Raw genomic sequence first — 20815 nt, forward strand, 5'->3', positions numbered from 1 at the left:
CAGTTTCTTTGCCTTCAGGCACGTCACCAGGCCTATGACGGGCGATGTTCAATGTTCATAATAACTTCCTATTTCAAGCCTCCATCCCAGCACAATCTTTGAGGTCCTTTAAAGCAACAAGTTAAAGTTAAGTCAACTTTGGGTGGTGCCTTTAGTGCAGGCAACTCAACTGAGAGAGTTGATTGCCATCTCACACGTGAGACTTCCCGCATACATAGGCAGTAACCACCTGTCAGTGCTTACTTCTTTGCCTGATGGCTTGCAAGCATTTTGCGACGTCAATTTTAAAATGCGTCTCGATTTCAGAATGTAATGAAGACAGATGTATATCCTTACATACTGTTTAAATTCTTGGGTCTGACTTTTACCCTAACACCTGCTTCTCAGAGCTGTCATGGTATCTGCCTAGGGTGGCTCCCTATGTTTTCAGAGGCTAAAATCATAGTGTGGCAGCCTTTGTTGGGACTATGTGGAGTGACCCTTTCTTCCCTCTGGTGTTCTCAGCCCCGGTCTCGTTTGGAGAGGTTGCTGGATAGCTGGGCGTCAGCAGTGGTCAGTCTGGGGACATGCACACGCTTATCAAATGTAATTCCTTTACCTGTACAACAGATGTCATCTCCCTGCCTGAGGACACGCTCCACCATCTGCCCACCCTAAATCATCAGTCTTGGTTCTCTGTTTCGTCAGCTCCAACAATGTACAGACACAGTGTTATTTCTCCATCTTGAAGAAAAAATTTTTTAATGTTTATTTATTTTTGAGAGAGAGAGCATGGGCATGGGAGGGGCAGAGAGAGAGAGGGAGGGAGACACAGAATCTGAAGCAGGCTCCAGGTTCTGAGCTGTCAGCACAGAGCCCAGCACAGGGCTTGAACCCACGAACCGTGAGATCATGACCTGAGCCAAAATCAGATGCTTAACTGACTGAGCCACCCAGGCGCCCCCTTAAATAAAATTTTTAATTTTTTTCTCTTGACTTGCCCACTTCCTCTCCCGGCAGCTGCCTCATTTGTTTACTCTGCTTTGCAGAGCTTCTTGAAAAAGTTGCCTGTATTCACTACCTCTGATTTTCCCTTTCTTTGAAACATTATTTTTCCTCTGGAAGTAATCTCAAAGGTACAACAGGGTTGCAAATATAGTACAAAGAATTTTGTTTTCCCCTGAACCATTTGAAAATAAGTTGTCAACAGCTGCCCCATCACTTCCAAATACTTTAGTGTGTACTTTCTGTAAGTAAAAACATTCTTTTACATAATCATAAAGTACAGTCATCAGAATTAGAAAGTTAACATTGATATGTTGCTACTTTCCAATCCTCAGACCTCATTTAAGTATTGCAAATCACCCTAATAATAATAATATCCCTTTTAGCAAATGAACCTCGTTCAGAATCATGTGTTGCATTTAGTTGTCCTGTCCATAGACTTCCTTGACTTTCATGACCTTGGCACTTTTGAAGATTATGGGCCGTCTATTTTGTGGAATACCACTCAATTTGGGTTTGTCTAGTATTTCTTCATGATTAAATTCAGTTAACAAAACTGGGGCATTAATATAGAATTGATGGGGATATTTGTCTCATTGCATCCTATCAGTGACATGTGATTTCAAATTGTCACTGTGATGTTAACTTTGATTACTTAATTAAGGTGTTATTTTCAAGTTTCTTCATGTAAAGTTCTTCTTTTGTCTTTTGTAGTTCAGAAACATTTGTATTTGGGGGAAGGGACCTTGAGATCTATAACTATCCTACTCCTCAACAAACATTTTATTCTTTTATTAAAAATTTTTTTTAATGTTCATTTATTTTTAAGGGAGAAAGAGACAAAGTGTGAGCAGGGGAGGGGCACAGAGAGCGATACATAGAATCTGAAGCAGGTTCCAGGCTCTGAGCTGTCAGCACAGAGCCCAGTGTGGGGCTCGAACCCATAAACCACAAAATCGTGACCTGAGCCGAGGTCGGATGCTTAACCGACTGAGCCACCCAGGCGCCCCACAAACATTCTATTTTTAAAAACGTATTTAATTATATTGATATGGACTCATGGTTTCCTCTTTTATTCGGTGGTTTATAATCTGCTACTGCCATCATTTATTTTGATGTTTTAATTGGCACAGACTGAGAAGCTAGCTACCGTGTCCTTTTGACATGACTCCATCATTGTTTGAGTGCCTCCTTAGTGTTTGGTACAAAAAGATGATGGTGTAGGGGCCTCTTGTTATTTTCCTGCCCCAGCCCTAGAATCATCCTTTCTCCAAGAGCACTCGTTCCTATGAGAATGGTGTTTAGAAATGAAACTCTGGATGCTAGGTGTTGTCATTGCTGAAGCGTTTGAGGTGTTGCTACTCTTAGTTCCTCTCAGTGGACGGAGTTAGAGAATACTACACACACACACACACACACACACACACACACACACACTTTTACATCTGCATCTCTTTCTTTCTTTGTGTATCCATGTATATGTAAGCATGAGTTCACACCGACACCACCAGGTCCTGTCCTACACCACAGTACATTCTAGCTCTTCCACTTCCTGTATTTGTAACTTCCTTCACTGACAGAGAGGGGCCTGGCTCCCCTTGTCCTTATTTGGTCAACTCTCCTGTAGGGAACCAAGGTCCCATATTCCATGGCCTCTCCTCCCAACATGCATGCATTCGCCTCCCACTTGGGCTCCTACACTCCTGTCCCCTGTACAGATGCTCTCCTCACCCTGCTTAAGCTCTGACATCCCACCCTGGGCCTCTGACCTAGTGTGGAGCCCCCCGTGCTTAGTCCCACCAATCTCTTTAAGACTGAACTGTTCATGAAGGAGGAGGAGGAGGCCCCATTTGCTCTTTTTTTTTTTCATTATTGTTTTAGAGAGAAAGAGCACGAGTGGTCGGGAGGGATGGAAGGAGAGAAGAGAATCTTAAGCAGGCTCCACACTCAGTGCAGAGTCCAACATGGGGCTCGATCCCACAACCCTGGGATCATGACCTGAGCCAAAATCAAGAGTCAGGTGCTCAACTGACTGAGCCACCCACGTGCCCCCCAATTTGCTCTTCAACCTTTTCAGTGAGACTTTCACTCCCACCATTCTCTTAAACCTTCTCTCACCAAGGTTGCTGAGGGCTGCAGTTGGCTAAATCTAACTAAGTCAATTCTCAGTTTCATCGGACGTGGCCTACTGGTAGCATTTGACATGGTTAATGATTCCTTATGCCTTGAAGCATTTTCTTCAGCATTTGGCTCTCAGCAGCCCCCACTTTCACAGGCCACTCCATCTAAATTCCCTTTTCTGGCTCTGCTTGAGCTCCCCAGCTTCTTACATTGAAGTGTCCTGGGGTTCAGTCCTTGTCCCTCTCTTTTCTATCTAAACATGCTCTCTTGATGATCTTATTCCTTCCCAAGGCTTTATCCACCATCTGTAGGGCCCTGACTCCCAAATTTATAGCTCTCATCTTACATCTCTCTCAAACTCCAGCACTGTATATCCCACTGGTAGCATTTTAATTTCAAACCGAACCTGTATTCTTGATCTCACCCCCAAAACTTCTCCCCCTGTAGCTTTCACCAGCTGAAATGAGAACAGCTTCGTCTTTCTACTTGTTCAGTCCCACAACTTTAAGAATTATCCTTACAAGTTCTTTTGCATTCATACCCTATCTCCAGTCTGTCATAAATTCCTGGTGAGTCTACATTCAAATACCATTTATCTAGAATGATATTACTTCACACCAATTCTGAACCACTGCCACCTCTCTCTTAGATTATAGCAGTAGACTCCAGGGCAATCTCTGCTTCCTTCCTTGACTCCCCAAAAGTACTCCGTGTTCTCCACACCAGCATTCTGAGTGCTCCTTTCCAGTGCAAGTCAGTGCCTCCCCTTCTTTCTGTAAGTTTTTACCCAAAGATTAATTACCTTCTCAATTAAGCCCAACTATTGTAATCTGTTCCCCACCCCCACTGCACACACACACATTCATAATCTCTTTTACCCTGCTTTACTTTCCATTTCCTTATAAAATTTACTACCTTCTAACATTCTCTATAACTACAATGCTTTCTTTTCTGTTCTCTCACTCAAATTCTATATACGCAATTATATATAGAATTCTCCCACTCAAATACTATATAAGCAATTTCTTTATGCTGTATATTGGTATAGTTTGATTCATGTTGCTTCATTTGAGGTTTGCTGGGTTACTTGAACCTGTGGACTTGTTGTTTTCATCAGTCATTATGTCTCTTTCAGCCACTATGGCTTCAGATATTGTTTCTTCCTTCTTCTCCACCCACAACTTATCTCCTCTCCTTTCGAGACCCCCATTACATGTGTACTCAGGCCCTTCAAGTTGTCTTCTAGCTTAATATTCTGTGTTCATATTTTATCAGCCTATTTTCTCTTTGTACTTAATTTTGGGGAGTTCCTATTGTTGTTTTCAAATTCACTCATCTTTTCTTCTGCAGTGTCTAAATCTACTGTTAATTCCATCCAATGTATTTTTTTTTTTTTATCTCCAGAAATGTGATTTGGGTCTTTTAAATATCTTCCATGTCTCTTTCTATTATGTTTTGCTTTGCTTCTATCTTCTTGATTGTATGGACAATATTTAAAATAGCTATTTTAACAACAAACCTCCTTATCTATTAATTTTATCATCTGTGTCAATTCTGGGTCTTTTTCTTTGGATTAATTTTTCTCCTTATAAGGGAGAGATTTTTTTTTCACACTTAATTACATGCCTGATTTTTTTTATTGGATTCTAAACATTGTGGCGTACTGGAATTTTTTTGTATTCCCTTTAATATTTGGGGGTTTTGTTCTGTAGTGCAATTAAGTTACTTGGAAGCATTTGATCTATTCAAGGCTTACTTTTGAACACTGGCAGGTGGGTCCACAACAGCCTTTAACCTAGGCCGATTTGGTACCCCTTCTGAAGCAATACCCTTTTTAGGACTCTGGTCAATCCCCCATCTGTTATGAGATCGTGGAGGCACAAACTTTTCCGGCCCTGCATGATCGCCAGGGATTATTTCAGTTGATCCTTTCTGAATTTTTTTGTACAGCTTCAAGCAGTTTTCTCCCACATATGTGCTGATCAGTATTCAGCTAATGACTCAAAAGGAGTCCTCTGGAAACCTCCAGAGCTCACACTTTCTGTCTCCCTCTCATTCTGTGTCTGTGTAGCACTTTATTCTCTGTTACTCTCTCTTCAACTCAGGGAGATCCCTGAACTCTGTTTGGGTAGCACCTCCCTGTGCCATGGCCTAAAAACATTTTCCCCTTTTTTTTTTTTTAAACATTGACTTTTGAGAGAGAGAAAGAGAGAGAGAGAGCAAGTGGGGAAGGGGGAAGAGGGGGGGTGGACAGAGGCTCTGAAGCAGACTCTGTGCTAACAGCAGAGAGCCTGATGTGGGGTTCAAACTCATGACCTGTGAGATCATGACCTGAGCCGAAGTCGGATGCTTAACCAACTGAACCACCCAGGGACCCCTGTTTTAAACAGTCAACTGGGACAATCACGGGGCTTATCTTACCTCCCTTTTCTCACAGGTCACTGTCCTGTCCTACCTGTTGCCTGACATTTAAAAACTACTTGTTCATGTATTTTTTCCAGTTTAATTGGTGTGTGTTTTTTTCATCTGAGTCTGAATTAGAAGCCTAGAATATTACATAAGTTCCACAAGGACAGGAATCTTTGTATATTTTGTTCCTTTATTATCCCAAATATCCAGACCTATGCCCGGCAAATTAGGTACTCAGTAAATAAATATTAGTTGAATAGAATATTTATTGAGTAAGATTGTTTGAGAACTCCTTCAGCAGTTATCTGAGTGTCTACTTTGTGTCTGCCACTGATCATACAGTGGATAAAGCGGATACAGTTTCTGCCTTCATAGAGCATAGTGCCTAAAAGGAAAGACATACATCAAACAGCAAATAAATAAACGACGCTTGTCATTATAAATTGTGAGAAGCGCTTTTCTGCAAATGGAAAGAACAGGGTGCTCTGAAAGAACATGATGAGGGAAGTCATTATTGGATGAAGCGGTCAGTAAAGACTCTTCAAAGAGGCAATATTTCAGCTGACTCCTAAAGGAAGAGAAGAAACCAGCCTATGGAGAAAATGGGGGAAAAAAATACTCCGGGGAGTTGTATAAATGACGCTCTAAGGCCTAAGAGAACTTGGAGCTTCCACAAAATTAGGGAAGGCTTGTGTGGGGAAGGGAAGAAGGCCACACACAAAATTGGAAAGATGGGCAGGCCCAAAGCATGCAAGCTTCACAGGCTGTTTTAAGATGTTTTTGTTCTCTACAAAGTAGAATGACAGACTATGAGAGGTTTTGACTAAGAGCGTGATATGAGCCCATTTATATTTTTAAATTAACTTCCTAGCCGTAGTATGGAAAATGCTACTCTTGGCACAGTAGTCAAAGCAGGGAATTCATTTAGAACTGAGATTCTTCAACTTTTCTGCCTTAGACCTGTTTGGTAGCTTCCTGAAGCATATGGTCTCCTCTTCAGAATGTGTTCAAATTACAAAGGAAAGTAATCCTATTGAAATACAGTTTATCAGAATATTTTTTAGAAAAAAACATTTGTGATAAAGTTATATATGTACTCCTTTATTAACTGATTATATAAGATCTCATAGTGGGTCTGTAATTATAAAGTAGATGAACATAAATGAAATGTTCAGATGTTTGCAATAGCTTGTAATGTGATGGAAAATATCTGATTTCTATGGGGAACCAAGTCAGAGGGCTAATGCTACTGTTGTGTGTTGTCTACCTCTGGAAATGTAATGAAAAGAAATGCTAAATGAAATGGAAAGAAATGCCAAATTTCCATTTGAGGTTGGTGAAGATAAAGATGTAATTTTTATTATTAAAGTTCACAGACCACCCCCTGAATTCTATCTGTTGAGCCTGTATTCGTCTGTTTGAGCTGCTGTAATGGAATACCATAGACTGGGTGGCTTATAAACAACAGAATCTTTTTCTCATGGTTCTGGAGACTGGGAAGTCCAACATCAAAGCACTGGCAGATTCCATGTCTGATGAGAGCCTGCTTCCTGATTCATAGATGGCAGACTTTGCACTAGGTTCTCACCTGGCAGAAGGGGTGAGGGAACTCTGGAATCTCTCTCATGTGAGCACTAACTCCATGCATGAGAACTCCAGATTCCATGACATTGGGAATTAAGTTTCAACATGTACATCTTGGAGGACACAAACATTCAGTTTATAGTAGACCCTTTGGGAAACCCAAATTAATCACTTTTTGTTTAAGAGGTTATTTCTGGAAACATGGAGAAAGAAGATGGAGGCTTGAATTAGGGCAGTCACAATAGCAATAAGGAAACAAATTTGAGATATTTTCGGAGGAATAATCAACAAGACAGAAAAGAGAGAGATTGCCTGTGGTTACTGGGAAAGTTTTCATGGAAGTAGGCCTAAAGGTATTTAATGGAAAAGACAGGGTAGGCAAAATCTTGGCAGGGATAGTCAGAAAGCAAGAAGACTTTCCAGGCAGACTATTTTTGCTGTGACTCATTTTAAGTAAGGGATAAGGATGACACTATGCATTCTAAAGGAAGAGTATTCATAGGATTAAGTCAGGAACACTGAGACTCACTACTCAGCCACCCATGAGCTGTGAGACCTAAGAGAAACAACTACCTAATGAAGCCTCAAATTCACATATTTAAGATGGGGATAATAATAGCTTGTGACTCATAGTATTGTTGTAAGTATTAAATAAGATACTGTATGTGAAGTGGTTAGCACATTTCTAACACATAGCAAGAGCAGATAAATAATAGCAATTATTCTCATTCCTGCTAGGATTCTGACAATGTGTGGGACTATCACCCACAGGAAATTGCAATCTGGTTAAGGAAACTCAGATAAAACCGGTAAAATATTTTTAAAAAGAAACCATTCAGAATCAAGTGGTCAAATATAAGATATATGCAACGCGTTAGCTATTAATTTTTCTCAATGTAGCACTTTTTGTTTAATAAAAAGATTTTGAAAACATCTGCTTCACACAGGCATACCTTGTTTTATCGTGCATTCTTATTGTATTTCTCAGATACTGCAGTTTTTTTGTTTTCTTGTGTTTTTTTACAAACTGAAGGTTTTTGGCAACCCTGCCTTGAGCAAGTCTATTTGTGTCATTTTTCCAACAGCGTTTGCTCACTTCACGTCTCTGTGTCACATTTGGGTAATTCTTGCAATATTCCAAGCTTTTCCATCATTATTATATTTGCTGTGGTGATCTGTGATCAGTGACTATGACTTGCTACACGCTCAGATGACGGTTAGCATTTTTTAGCATGAGGTATTTTTTACTTAAAGTATGTTCGCTGTTTTCTTAGGCATAAAGCCACTACACACTTATAGACTACAGGATAGTGTAAACATAACTTTTATACGCCCTGGGAAACCAGAATATTCATTTGACTCGCTTTATTGTGGTATCCACTTTATTGCAGTGGTCTGGTATGAAACCTGCAATATCTCTGAGGTATGCCTGTGTTTGTATGCGAACATTGCAGAATAGGGATGGTGCTGGATCTCTTCTTAACAAGTGAGTTTTAGATATGCCTGTTGCCTAGTCATTGCTGCCTACAGCTGAGCTCCTGTTTGGGGTAATAATGACCATGGCTCAAACAAGTAAAAGGCACACACACACACAGTGATTGAGATTCAGTCTGAAAGTCTGTCCTTTGCTTTCATTTAGAGGAGCTAAGAGAAGAACAAGCTGTTTCCTTTCATTCTATCATAATAGCATTTCATGAAGATGCACAAAGAATTTCAATTTCAACCTTTGGAACTAGCCTTGCATTTGAGTAGCTTCTATGTGGATAGTTGTGGCTTAATGGCAAAGCATCAGGTTCAGTTCTTTTTCTGCCATGTGCTTTGCTATATGACATTGGAAAACTCAAGCAATCTGCTGAGCCTTATTTTTTCACTTATGAAAGGACAATAACACTTCTTACCTCGGGATAATTGTGTAGATCAACAGGGAAAACGCAATGTCTAAAACATAGTAGGAGCATAATAAAATCTTTTTATAAGCAATGTAATATCAATTAAAGAGCAACGCTTTAAGCCAAAACCTGTAACAAGAGACAACGGTCATTATATAATGATGAAGGGGGTCAATCATTAAGAGGGTATAACCATCATAAACCTATACAACATTAGAGCACCTAAATATATTGAGCAAATATTACCAGACCTGATGAGAGAAATAAACAACAATAAAATAATAGTAGTGGGCTTTAGCAGCCCACTTTCAAAAATGCATAACTCACCCAGACAAAAAATTCCTAAGGAAATGTTGGACTTGAACTATACTTTAGACTAAATGGATCTAATAGACATATACAGAACATTCCATCCAACAGCAGCAGGATACATGTTCTTCTTAAGTGTACATGTTACAATCTCTAAGACAGGACAAATAATAGGTCACAAAATAAGTCTTAGCCAATTTAAGAAGACTGAAATTATAAAAAGAATCTTTTCCAACCACAATGGTATGAAACTACAAATCAATAACAGGAGGAAAACTGGGTAATTCGCACATATGTGGAAATTAACACACTCTCGAACAGCAAACCGATGTATCAAAGAAGAAATCAGAAGGTTAATAAAAAACATCTTGAAATGAAAAAAAAAAAAAAAAGGAAATACAATATCCCTAAACTTACGAGATACAGCAAAAGCAGTTCCAAGAGGGAAGTTTATAGCAACATGTAAAACAAACAAAACAAAACAACAACAACAACAAAAAGATCCTAAATAACCTAACCTTAAACTTCAAGGAATTTTTTAAAAAGAACAAATTAAGCCTAAAGTTAGCAGAAGGAAGGAAATAACAAAGATAAGAGCAAGAAATAAATGAAATAGAGACCAGAGAAACAATAGGAAAGATCAGTGAAACTAACAGCTGGTTTTTAAAAGATGACTAAAGCTGACAAACCCTTCACTAGATTAACAAAAGAAAGATAAGGCTCAAATAAAATTAGAAATGAAAGAAGACATTGCAACTCATACCACAGAAACACAAAGGATCGTAAGAGACTGCTATGAAAAAATTATATGCCAACAAATTGGATAACCTAGAAGAACTGGATAAATTACTGGAAACATACCACCTTCCAAGACTAAATCATAAAGAAATAGAAAATCTGAACAGACCAATAAAGAGTAAGGAGATTGAATCAGTAACCAAAAACCTCCCAACAAGGAAAAGCCCAAGACCAGATGCTTTCCCTGATGAATCCTACCAGACATTTAAAGAATTTATGCTGATCCTTCCCAAACTCTTCCAAAATTGAAAATTGGGAGGGAATACTCCCAAACTCATTTGAAAAGGCCACCATTACCCTGCTACCAAAGCTAGATAAAATACTACGAGATAAGAAAATTACAGGCCAGTATCCCTGGTGAATAGATGCAAAACTTCTGTACCAAATATCAGCAAAGCAAATTCAACAGCATATTAAAAGGATCACACACAATGGGGCGCCTGGGTGGCTCAGTCGGTTAAGTAGCCGACTTTGGCTCAGGTCATGATTTCGTGGTCCGTGGGTTCGAGCCCCACATCAGGCTCTGTGCTGACGACTCAGAGCCTGGAGCCTGTTTCAGATTCTGTGTCTCCCTCTCTCTGACCCTCCCCCGTTCATGCTCTGTCTCTCTCTGTCTCAAAAATAAATAAACGTTAAAAAAAAATAAAAAAAAATAAAGATTTATCCCGGAATGCAAGGATGGTGCAACAAATCAATATATGTGACACATCACATTAGTAGAATGAGGGATGAAAATCATATGATCATCTCAATAGAGGCAGAAAAAGCATTTAACAAAATACAACATCCTTTCAGGATTAAAACTCAACAGATTGGGTATAGACGGAATGTACCTCAACATGATAAAGGTCATATATGACAAGTGATGAAAGACTGACAGCTTTTCTTCTAAGGTCAGGAAAAAAACAAGGCTGTTCACTCTCACCACTCCTATTCAACATGGTACTGAAGTCCTAGCCAGAGCAGTCAGGCAGGAAATAGAAATGAAAGGTATCCAAATCAGAAAGGAAGAAGTAAATTGTCTCCATTGGAAGATGATATCTCAGATAAAGAAAATTTCTAAAGATCTCACACACAGAAAACTGTTAGAACTAATCAACTTGCTAAGCAGTAAAGTAGCAAGATACAAAATCAGCATACAGATATCCATTGTGTTTTTATACAAAACATTGAAATAGCATAAAAAGAAATGAAGAAAATTATTCACAAGATTATCAAAAACAGTAAGATATTTAGGAATAAATTTACCCAAGAATGTGAAGGAGCTGTACACTGAAAACTAAGACTTCAATGAAAGAAATTGAAGACACAAATAAATGGAAAGATAGTCTATGTGCATAGATCAGAAGAGTTAATATTGTTGAAATGTCCATACTACCCCAAACCATCTGAAGATTCAGTGCAATCCCTATCAAAATTCCAATGTCATTTTTCATAGAAATATTAAAAAATCATAAAATTCATAATGAAGCACAAAAGACCCTGAACAGCCAAAGCAATCCTAAGAAGAATAAAGATGGAGGCACCATGCTTCCTGATTTCAAACTCTGTTACAAAGCTATAGTAATCAAAACAGTATGGCATAAAAATAGACACACAGACCAATGGAACCAAATAAAGAGCCAAGAAATAAACCCTACTATATACCATCAACTAACATTTGACAAGGGAGCTAAGAATACTTAATAGGGAAAAGATCATCTTTTCAATAAATGGTGTTGGGAAGATTGAATAATCGCATGCAAAAGAATGAAACTATTGTGTTGAGCACTGTTATATGCAAGTAACGAATCACTAAATTCTACTCCTGAAAACAATATTTCATAGGGACTAAGCTCGTTGACATTGGTCTTGACAATGATTTCTTAAATACAACACCAAAAATACATGCCACAAAAGCAAAAATAAATAAGAAGGTCTACATGAAACTAAAAAGTTTCTGCCCAGCAAAAGAAACCATCAACAAAATGAAAAGGCAACCTATGGAATAGGAGAAAATATTTGCAAACCATACACATGGGAAGGGGTTGATATCCAAAGTATATAAAGAACTCAAAGAAGGGGGAAAATCTGATTAAAAAATGGGCAGAGGAACTGAGTAGACATTTTTCCAGAGAAGACATATGAATGGCCAACAGGTATATGAAAAGATGTTCAACATCACTAATCAGGGGAATGGAAATCAAAAGCACAATGAGATATCACTTCACACCTGTTAGAGCGGCTATTATCAAAAAGACAAGTGATAATATGTGTTGGTTAAGAAGTGGAGAAAGGGGAACCCTTATTTGCTTTTGGTGGGAATGTATAATGGTGCAGCTATTACAGAAAACAGTATGGAGGGTCCTCAAAAAATTAAAAGTATATATATCCACAGGAAATGAAATCAGGATTTCAAAGAGTGATCTGCACTTCATTGCAATAGTCAAGTGATGGAAACAACCTAAGTGTTCATCTGTGGATGAATGGATCAAGAAGATGTGTTATAGGGGCGCCTGGGTGGCGCAGTCAGTTAAGCGTCCGACTTCAGCTCAGGTCACGATCTTGCGGTCCGTGAGTTCGAGCCCCGCGTCAGGCTCTGGGCTGATGGCTCAGAGCCTGTTTCCGATTCTGTGTCTCCCTCTCTCTCTGCCCCTCCCCCATTCATGCTCTGTCTCTCTCTGTCCCAAAAATAAATAAACGTTGAAAAAAAAAATTAAAAAAAAAAGAAGATGTGTTATATACATACAATGGAGAATTATTCAGCTATGAGAAAAAAGGAAATCTGGCCATTTGTGATAATATGATGGGCCTTAAGGGAACTATGTTAAGTGAGATAAGTCAGAGAAAGACAAACACTGTATATCACTTACATGTGAAAACTAAAAAAATCTAAGTCACAGAAACAGAATGGAATGGCGGTTGCCAGGGGCTGGATGGTGAGGGAAATGGGGAGATGTTGGTCAAAGGCTATAAACTTCCACTTATAAGATGAATAAATTCTGGTGATTTAATGTACAGCAGGGTGACACAGTTAACAATAGTATATTGGATACTTGAAAGTTGCTAAAAGAGTAGATCTTAAATGCTCTCACCACACACATACAAAAAAAGGTAATTACGTGAGGTGACAGAGGTAGTAATTATCCTTCTGTAGTATAATTTCACAGTATAGTAGTGTATCAAACAATTACAATGTACACTTTAAAGTTATACATTGTATATAAATTATATCTCGATAAAGCTGGGAAAAAGGTAAATAAGAGATTATTTAAAATTTTTAAAAAAGGTGAGACTGACTCTGACACAAATATACTCTACTGCATTGAATAGTGTCCCCTAAGCCTATCTGGAACCTTAGAATGTGGTCTTATTGGGAAGTAGGATATTTGAAGATGTAATCAAGGAAAGATGAGTTCAAGCTAGATTGGGGTCGACCCTAATCCAGTGATTGGTAGGTAGGAAATTGGGGCATAGACGAAGAGGAGAATACCGTGGGAAGACAGAGACACACAAGAGAGAAGGCCACGGAGAGATGCAGGTAGAGTTTGGAGCGATGCATTTACAAGTCAAGAGACACTGAGGACTGCCAGAAACCACCAGCACTAGCTAAGAAGCATGGAACAGATTCTCCTTGGGCCTCCATTGGGAACCACCAACCCTGCTGGCACCTTGATTTTGAACTTCCAGTCTCTAACACTAAGTGCCAGAGAATAAATTTCCGTTGTTTTAAGTCACCTAGTTTGTGGCAATTTATTAAGGCAGACTGAAGAAACTAATGCACATACCAATTCCTATACCTCTTTATATCAGTCCGTATAGACCAGGTTTTGTTGCAATAGCAAAAGGTCCTCTCCTCCCATTCTTGGGGGCTACAACAACAAAGGGGGTTACAACAAAGGGGGTTACAACAAACATTCTTGGGGGTTATGTTGGTGGATATTCCCACCACATATCCTTTACGGATCAGCTGCCACTCCACACTATGTCACTTTCATCAGGGATCCTGGCAGTCACAGCATCCTCTATCCAGAATATTGCCTCTGTCTGGTGTGTGATGAAAGGAACAGACAGTCCAAAAATTCAAAGCTTTGTGGAGTTAGATGACGAAACCAGCAAACCATAAAATTGAAAGGCCTTTAAGTGGCAAAGCTGTAATCAACTTGGCCATAAGGCAAGGAACAAATCCAGGGTATGGCCACTATGCCTTTCGTTAAAACCTCTGAATCAATTCAGGTGGTTCGCAGTAAATTGCTTCATTTGGACAAACTGGCAGAGAGAAAGCATATGGCAGACTATGCACTGGTTCTTGATGCTTCGGCCCTAAAGTGACCCACATCACTTCTCTCACATCTCATTGGCTAGAGCAAGTCTGCTGTCGTTGGGTGGGTGTGTGTAATCTACCTGTAAGGTGGGTCAGTGAATTTGTTTAGCAATAATAGACTCCATCCCACTCTTACAGAGGATTATCCTTTCAGTAGTCACTTTGAAAGGCTATTCTAGTAATGCAGCGATATTGAAAAATCTTTTGGAGTGGTCTCTAGAGCAAGTATATTATGTCCTGTAAGAAACCAACTCTTAACTTTATGGTTTTTGAGCCCAAATACCATTCCTCAGGTGGATCATCCACCTAGTCCCCAGATGTGGTTATAAATGACCTTTAGTTTATTTTACCAAATGAAGTCCACCCTCAAGTAGTGAAAATTTGCCATTGTCGAGACTGGTCGAAGGAAGGTAGTCCAGACAATTCCCAAGAAGAAGCTACAGAAATGTGAGAAATAACAGTATCGCTGAAATCAATGACCAGCCTTGTAATGGGACTCCCTCAAGGATACAGTGCTCGATTGAAGGAATAATATATATTTATCAGATAGATACATAATTATATATGTATAAGAACATATAATATAGAATATGTAAAAATATAAGAATACATAAAGTTATGTGCATTTTTTGTGTTTGTGCACATCCTGCTGTGTTTGTTTAAAAAGGAAATGAACTAGCCTTTCTGCATCCTAACACAGTTCCCGAAGCAAGAAGGCACAACTATGAAATGGTAATAATGGCTAGCCTGGATGGAAAGCCTACATGTGCCAGGCACTACGTAAATTGTGTGGATTAACTCACTTAACCCTTGCAGCCAGGGCTGGGACTATGATGAGGCACCTAGTAAGGTACCTGAGGCACAAATCTCAGGAGACCTCCACTGTCAGGGCTGTGCGCATGCAGGGTTGATCCTCACGTGACCTTAGCAGTGAGCACCCCATTCCGTTTGTGCCCTAAGGGCCTCACTCGCCTGGGCCTACTCCCGGGGCTGCTGGAGACAGTCCTGAGAGGTCATGATCACCAACTCCCTTCTTTGCGGACCGGGAAACGGAGCCTATGGAGGTTGAGCGCCCGCCTGTCTTTCACATGAGCTGGAGGCAGTGCAGCGTGGAGTTGAGCCCAAATCCTTCCGGGCAGCTGGACTCTGAAGTCTGGGCCTTGACTGATGGAAGCCATGGATGCTTCTGCAGATGCCGCGTCTAAACATCCGGTTGTTTTTTGTCCTCCTTTCCAGGTATCCAAGGCGGCTGCAGACTTGATGGCCTACTGTGAGGCCCATGCCAAGGAAGACCCCCTGCTGACCCCCGTCCCGGCTTCAGAAAACCCATTTAGGGAGAAGAAGTTTTTCTGCGCCATCCTTTAAGCCTTCGTGAGGAGCCTGAAGAGCCGCCGGGCTCCTGGGACACTGATGTAGAGTTCTTAGCAAAGTGGGCGCCTTTCTAGTCCACAGCATTTAAAGAGAGGGAGGAGAACCATCCTGGAAACTCCAGGCTATGCATGTTTAAAGAACTGGTCCCCTTTATGAGAATGATCGCCAAACCACATCCCAAGTTAAGAGATCTGATATCTGCAGAACTGCCTGGAGGAGGGGAATCTGTAAAGATAAAATCCGCGTCATTTCTTTTCTGCTATCCCTCCCCACACCTTATGTTTCTGCTTCATATTTAAAAAAAAAAATCAAAACAGACAGCCGTACTGAGCTAAGATGTGTATGACCTTCTTGGAATGAATATTGCCTTTAGCATACCCTTTGATAAGCTGAATTGTCCAGTGTAGCCGCAGTTTGGTTTTATGGCATTGATGTTTAGTCTTTGTGCCTTTTTCTTTTCTCCTTCCCCCATACTCTCCTTCCACCCCTTCCCATTAGAGTAGTACAAAGATAAGACTGGACTTGTCTGTAAGACTGAACTCCAAGGATGAGAACCCAAACATGTAAGGAGATGTTCCCCGTGGTTTATCCTCATGGTAATAACAACAAAAAAACGCCGGTTGTCTGTGTTCTCTTATCACAATTCCTAACATTTGTACATGATAGCTTTGATTCTGCAAGTAAAAGTAAATCATGTGTTGTGACTGGTGCTTTCATATATTTGTGACAATTTTTGAGTGATACTGCATGAAAATGTCCCTATGTTACATCCATTCAGAAGGTTTGTTGTTTCACTCTGAAGTTTGGAACAGGAACGCGAGAGGAGAAAAGCTGGAGAAGAAAAATCTCAGTCTCTTGAAAACTGAGATCACTTCAGCGCCTTAGCCATGCCTAAAATACCTCTGAGTTCACAGTGGCGTACACGCCTCTTCGACGTATTTTCCAGAATCCAAAGCAGTTTGGTTGTGTCCAGGATCCAGGACAGCACAGGAACCACTGAACAGGACAGGGAAGGATTCAGCATCAGTTGGGAGGTGCTTTTGTTAGAGTAAGGGCAAATTTCATCTTTCCCTGAATTGTGGAAATTCTAGATTCAAGAACACTTTCTGTTTGTTCAAGTACCAGGAGAAGTAAACCTGGATGGCTCCAGAGAAGACCCATTCTCAGCATCCTGGCTGTTCGCTGCCAGGGAGAAGGGGGCAGGTGCGGCCCCCTCAGCCAGCAACGTCAGAAAGGTTCTGGCTCTTTTTTGCCACTGAGATGGTCTTTGCTTCTCACTCAGCAGATATTTCAGTAGAACCTTTTCTGGTTTTGTTTTCCATCTTGTTTGTTAGAGTCTCTCAGTCTTTATTTACAACTTCCTGGCAGCTAGAGCCCTCTTTTCCCAAGAGATGATCTTGAAAGTGATTTTTCCTTACAGCTCTAGCCTTCATCAGTAATGGAAGGTCCTGGAAGCCTGCATCACTTTTTTTCTGTGCCATTCCCAGGCAAAAGAGGACCTCTCTTGCATCTCACTGTTTACTTTGATGTCACGAAAACCATTTCCAAATTCATTCTATTCTCTTTCCATTCTCTTCCTTCTGTTAAAAAAAAAAAAAAAAAGGAAAGGAAGGAAAACAGATGTAAAAGCTTAATATGCCAAGGACAGGTTTTGAGAGAGTAAATATTTTCCTTAGCTCCTTTTATGGGCATGATGGCAAAAGAATAAGTACATCCAATTAAAGCTCACGCCTGGGGCCAGGAAAAGGGACTGCTGAAACATTTGCAAAAGGTATGAATGTACTTCTGTAACCAGATACTGCCGTTCAAACCTCGGGGTGTTGTTACAATCAGTGAGACACTAATGCAGATACAGTGGGAAGACCTTGGCAGAGTAGTTGTTAAACCACATACCATATTGTACCATTAGCTTAGTATTACCGTGGAATCAACTAAAACCGTATCACATTTTTAAAATTAGTCAAAACATGCATTGGCCATGTAGTCACACAAAAACAACTGTAAATGAAGCACCTTTTGGTGGTGATTAAGGTGTCATTGCGAGACCCCAAGGATTTTTCATAATCCACATCATTTATGTTTCTTAGAGGGGCTCTTTATGTTTTTATGTGAATCTAGATCTTTGGAGCAGTTAAGATGGAACTAAAACTTGAAGGATGCACCATAATACGGCTCTGGTAATTAGAAAAGTTAAGGCTGTTCCAAAGTGCGTGCGACCTTGTTTACAAAAGAAGAGAGAAGGCAGAGAACACACAGCCCATCTGAAATTACGTTTAAGGAAAATGTTTTGGCTTTGTCATACCTTCATGTCCTATCGTATGGAATTATACTACCAGAGTCTTTATATGCGTTTTTGCTTATTGGTATTTTTACTTGTTAAGGGGAAAAGAAATCTTTTGATGACTTATACCTCTAAAGAGCTTTAATTCTGTTAGAAGTTCACCGATCATTTCCACCAGCATGACTTTATCTTAAGGAATAACCAATAGGAAAACTTAATTATTCAAGGCCCTAATATCTGCATATAATGTATTGGATAGTAATGAGAATCTGCCATGCAGTTAGTTTAAACAGTAACAATAACCCTCATATTTAGGGGGAAAAAATCTTGTATCATCCTTAATATTCCAGTTTTTTTTTTTCGATTTTAAACCAAGTACTATTTAATTTTAATTAGAGGTTGCAAAAAGTACTTTGATCTGAGGGTAATTTTAATAATAATATTTGAGGGCGCCTGGGTGGTGCAGTTGGTTAAGCGTCGACTTCAGCCAGGTCACGATCTCGTGGTCTGTGAGTTCGAGCCCCGCGTCGGGCTCTGGGCTGATGGCTCAGAGCCTGGAGCCTGTTTCCGATTCTGTGTCTCCCTCTCTCTCTGCCCCTCGCCCGTTCATGCTCTGTCTCTCTCTGTCCCAAAAATAAATAAACGTTGAAAAAAATAATAATAATATTTGAAAGAGATTGCTTACCAAGGAGAAATTAAATCAATTTATCCATATACTCCTATTCACAAATGGGAATTGAGGAAATCAAGCATGCTGTCTTAGAGTTTTGTATTTTTTTTTAATATTTGCTTTAAGCTGCTCCTGGCAAAGGTGAATTGTTACATATACATTAATATATTCCCAACCCAAGAATGGTTCACATTTTTCCTATATAAGATCTATGGAGTGTGTCTTTCAAAGAGAGGAAAATACAGAAATGTTAAAGAAGGAAAACCTGAATGTGATGTGCACATTTTCATCCCACATGGACAATGTATTTGTTTTAATAAATGGAATTTTCAAATTCATTTCACATGCAGTCAATTTTATTTGAGGGCCTGTGGGCCACCTTCTCTCTGGGTCTCTACATCTTTGGTACAATGCGTGGGGACAGAGAAAGGTGATGGAGGAGAGCCCAGGGCTCCGGCAGGCTGGACCATGAGGACAAACAGACTGCGATTACGCTCTACTGTGCTGTGAGTGTGCCGCACTGGGATTTTTCCTTCATACGTGCACACACACGCACTTGTACACACACACACACACACACCCGCACAAATAAACACAGAGAGTCTGGTCTCCGTAAGTTGTTCACTACTTAAATGGGGTACTGGAGGCCGCCTGAGTGGCTCAGCCGGTTAAGTGTCCGACTCTCGATTTGACCTCAGGTCATGATCCCAGGGTCATGGGATGGAGCCCCACGTTGGTCTCTGCACTGAACACACTGCACTGTGCCTCTCTCAGTGGCTCACGCTCTCACTCTCTAGATTCAGTAGCTCCTCAGAGATATTCTTAGTCAACAAAACCTTCTGTATGTCCCTCAAATTATGCCAGTGAGTAGTAGACCCTGTCAGTAACGAAGGAGGTGCTAGATGTCTCAGGACTTGTGCCAGCGACAGCAGGATCTTTAAAACTGGTAAAGGGGCCACTTGGAGTGAACGTACTTGTCCACCCACATCACTGTTTCTCAGACAGTGGTCCCTGGACCACCTGCTTCAGAATCACCTGGGATGCCTAGTAAGAAGGCAGACAGTAGGCCCCAACTAAGAATTTCTGGCAGTGGTACTTAAGTACACGTACTCACCTACATGGCATAGTCCGAGGACCATGACTTCAGGACTTAACGACAGCGAGCTTTGCATAATGCCTAAGGAAAGGTGTAAACCAACCAAATCTATGCTCGCTCTTATTCCTACAGCCAAAAGACGTGGCTGTCCAGGAGTCGACATATAACCTGTGGGTGAGAATCTAGGCAGATCCTAGGCATGAGACACCGTGGGGAGGAAGCTGGTGGGTTTTAACTCTGTTCCTGTTTTGTTGAGCCCCCGTGAGAGGATTGCCTTCAGCTCTGGCTCTTTAATAAGCTGGTCACATTGTAGGCAGCACTCACAATCACGTGGGAATCGGAGCTGGGTCAGCTCCAATCCACAAATTGCAAATAATTTGCCAAGGGAAATCCCTTTCCCTTCGGTTCTGCCCCAAATCTACATTTTCTTCTATTTAGAACCAGGAGACTCAGGCAGAATTTATTTTTAATGAAAAGGGTCATGGGCTCCCAGGCCTTTCCTCAGCAAGAACTCCTACTGTTTCTCCCTGCCCTGGGGTGGGGGTGTGTCTCCATGCTAAGGTGACACAAAGACGGTGCCTGGTGACTTCGTACGGTATCCACAGAGCCCGTCCAGCATAAGCTAGAGGAGCAGAACTAGGCCCCAGAGTTCCCATAGGACCTTAGGCAAGTTCTTTAACTTCTCCATGCTATAAAGTGAGGATGAGAATATCTGCTTCACTAAGTTGTCAAAACCAAATGGAAGAGAGAAGTACAGAGGTTTCCTGAAGGAAGAGGTGATAGAGTCATTTGACACTGATCGCACAACTTTTGAAGAGAGGGGAAAGTCTAGATGCTTCCTTCTCAGTGCTTGGACTCACATCCTTTCCTCTCAGCCCCCAGAGGTTCAGACCCTCAGTACCTCACATTTGAATTCCTGCCACACTTGCTGGGGTGGCCACGCTGACTCATCTCCTCCCACTCTGAGCCATCCCATTAATCAGGACTCCTTTGGTTCCAA

At 40.6% G+C, this 20815-nt stretch overlaps 1 protein-coding gene across 3 annotated transcripts in view; it reads left to right on the top strand.

Annotated features, from left to right (window-relative positions):
• Nucleotides 1-16472, top strand: part of GNG2 (G protein subunit gamma 2) — a 118741-nt gene extending 102269 nt beyond the window's left edge. For all 3 annotated transcript variants that reach the window (XM_023255687.2, XM_011283234.4, XM_019833015.3), the window contains one exon: nt 15634-16472. In XM_023255687.2, coding sequence (XP_023111455.1) covers nt 15634-15762 — 129 coding nt within the window. In that variant the 3' untranslated portion in view covers nt 15763-16472. The remainder of the gene's footprint in view (nt 1-15633) is intronic.
• Nucleotides 16473-20815: the final 4343 nt, after the last annotated feature.

This window comes from Felis catus, chromosome B3 (assembly GCF_018350175.1).
Source record: "Felis catus isolate Fca126 chromosome B3, F.catus_Fca126_mat1.0, whole genome shotgun sequence".
Classification (NCBI taxonomy): Eukaryota; Metazoa; Chordata; class Mammalia; order Carnivora; family Felidae; genus Felis; species Felis catus.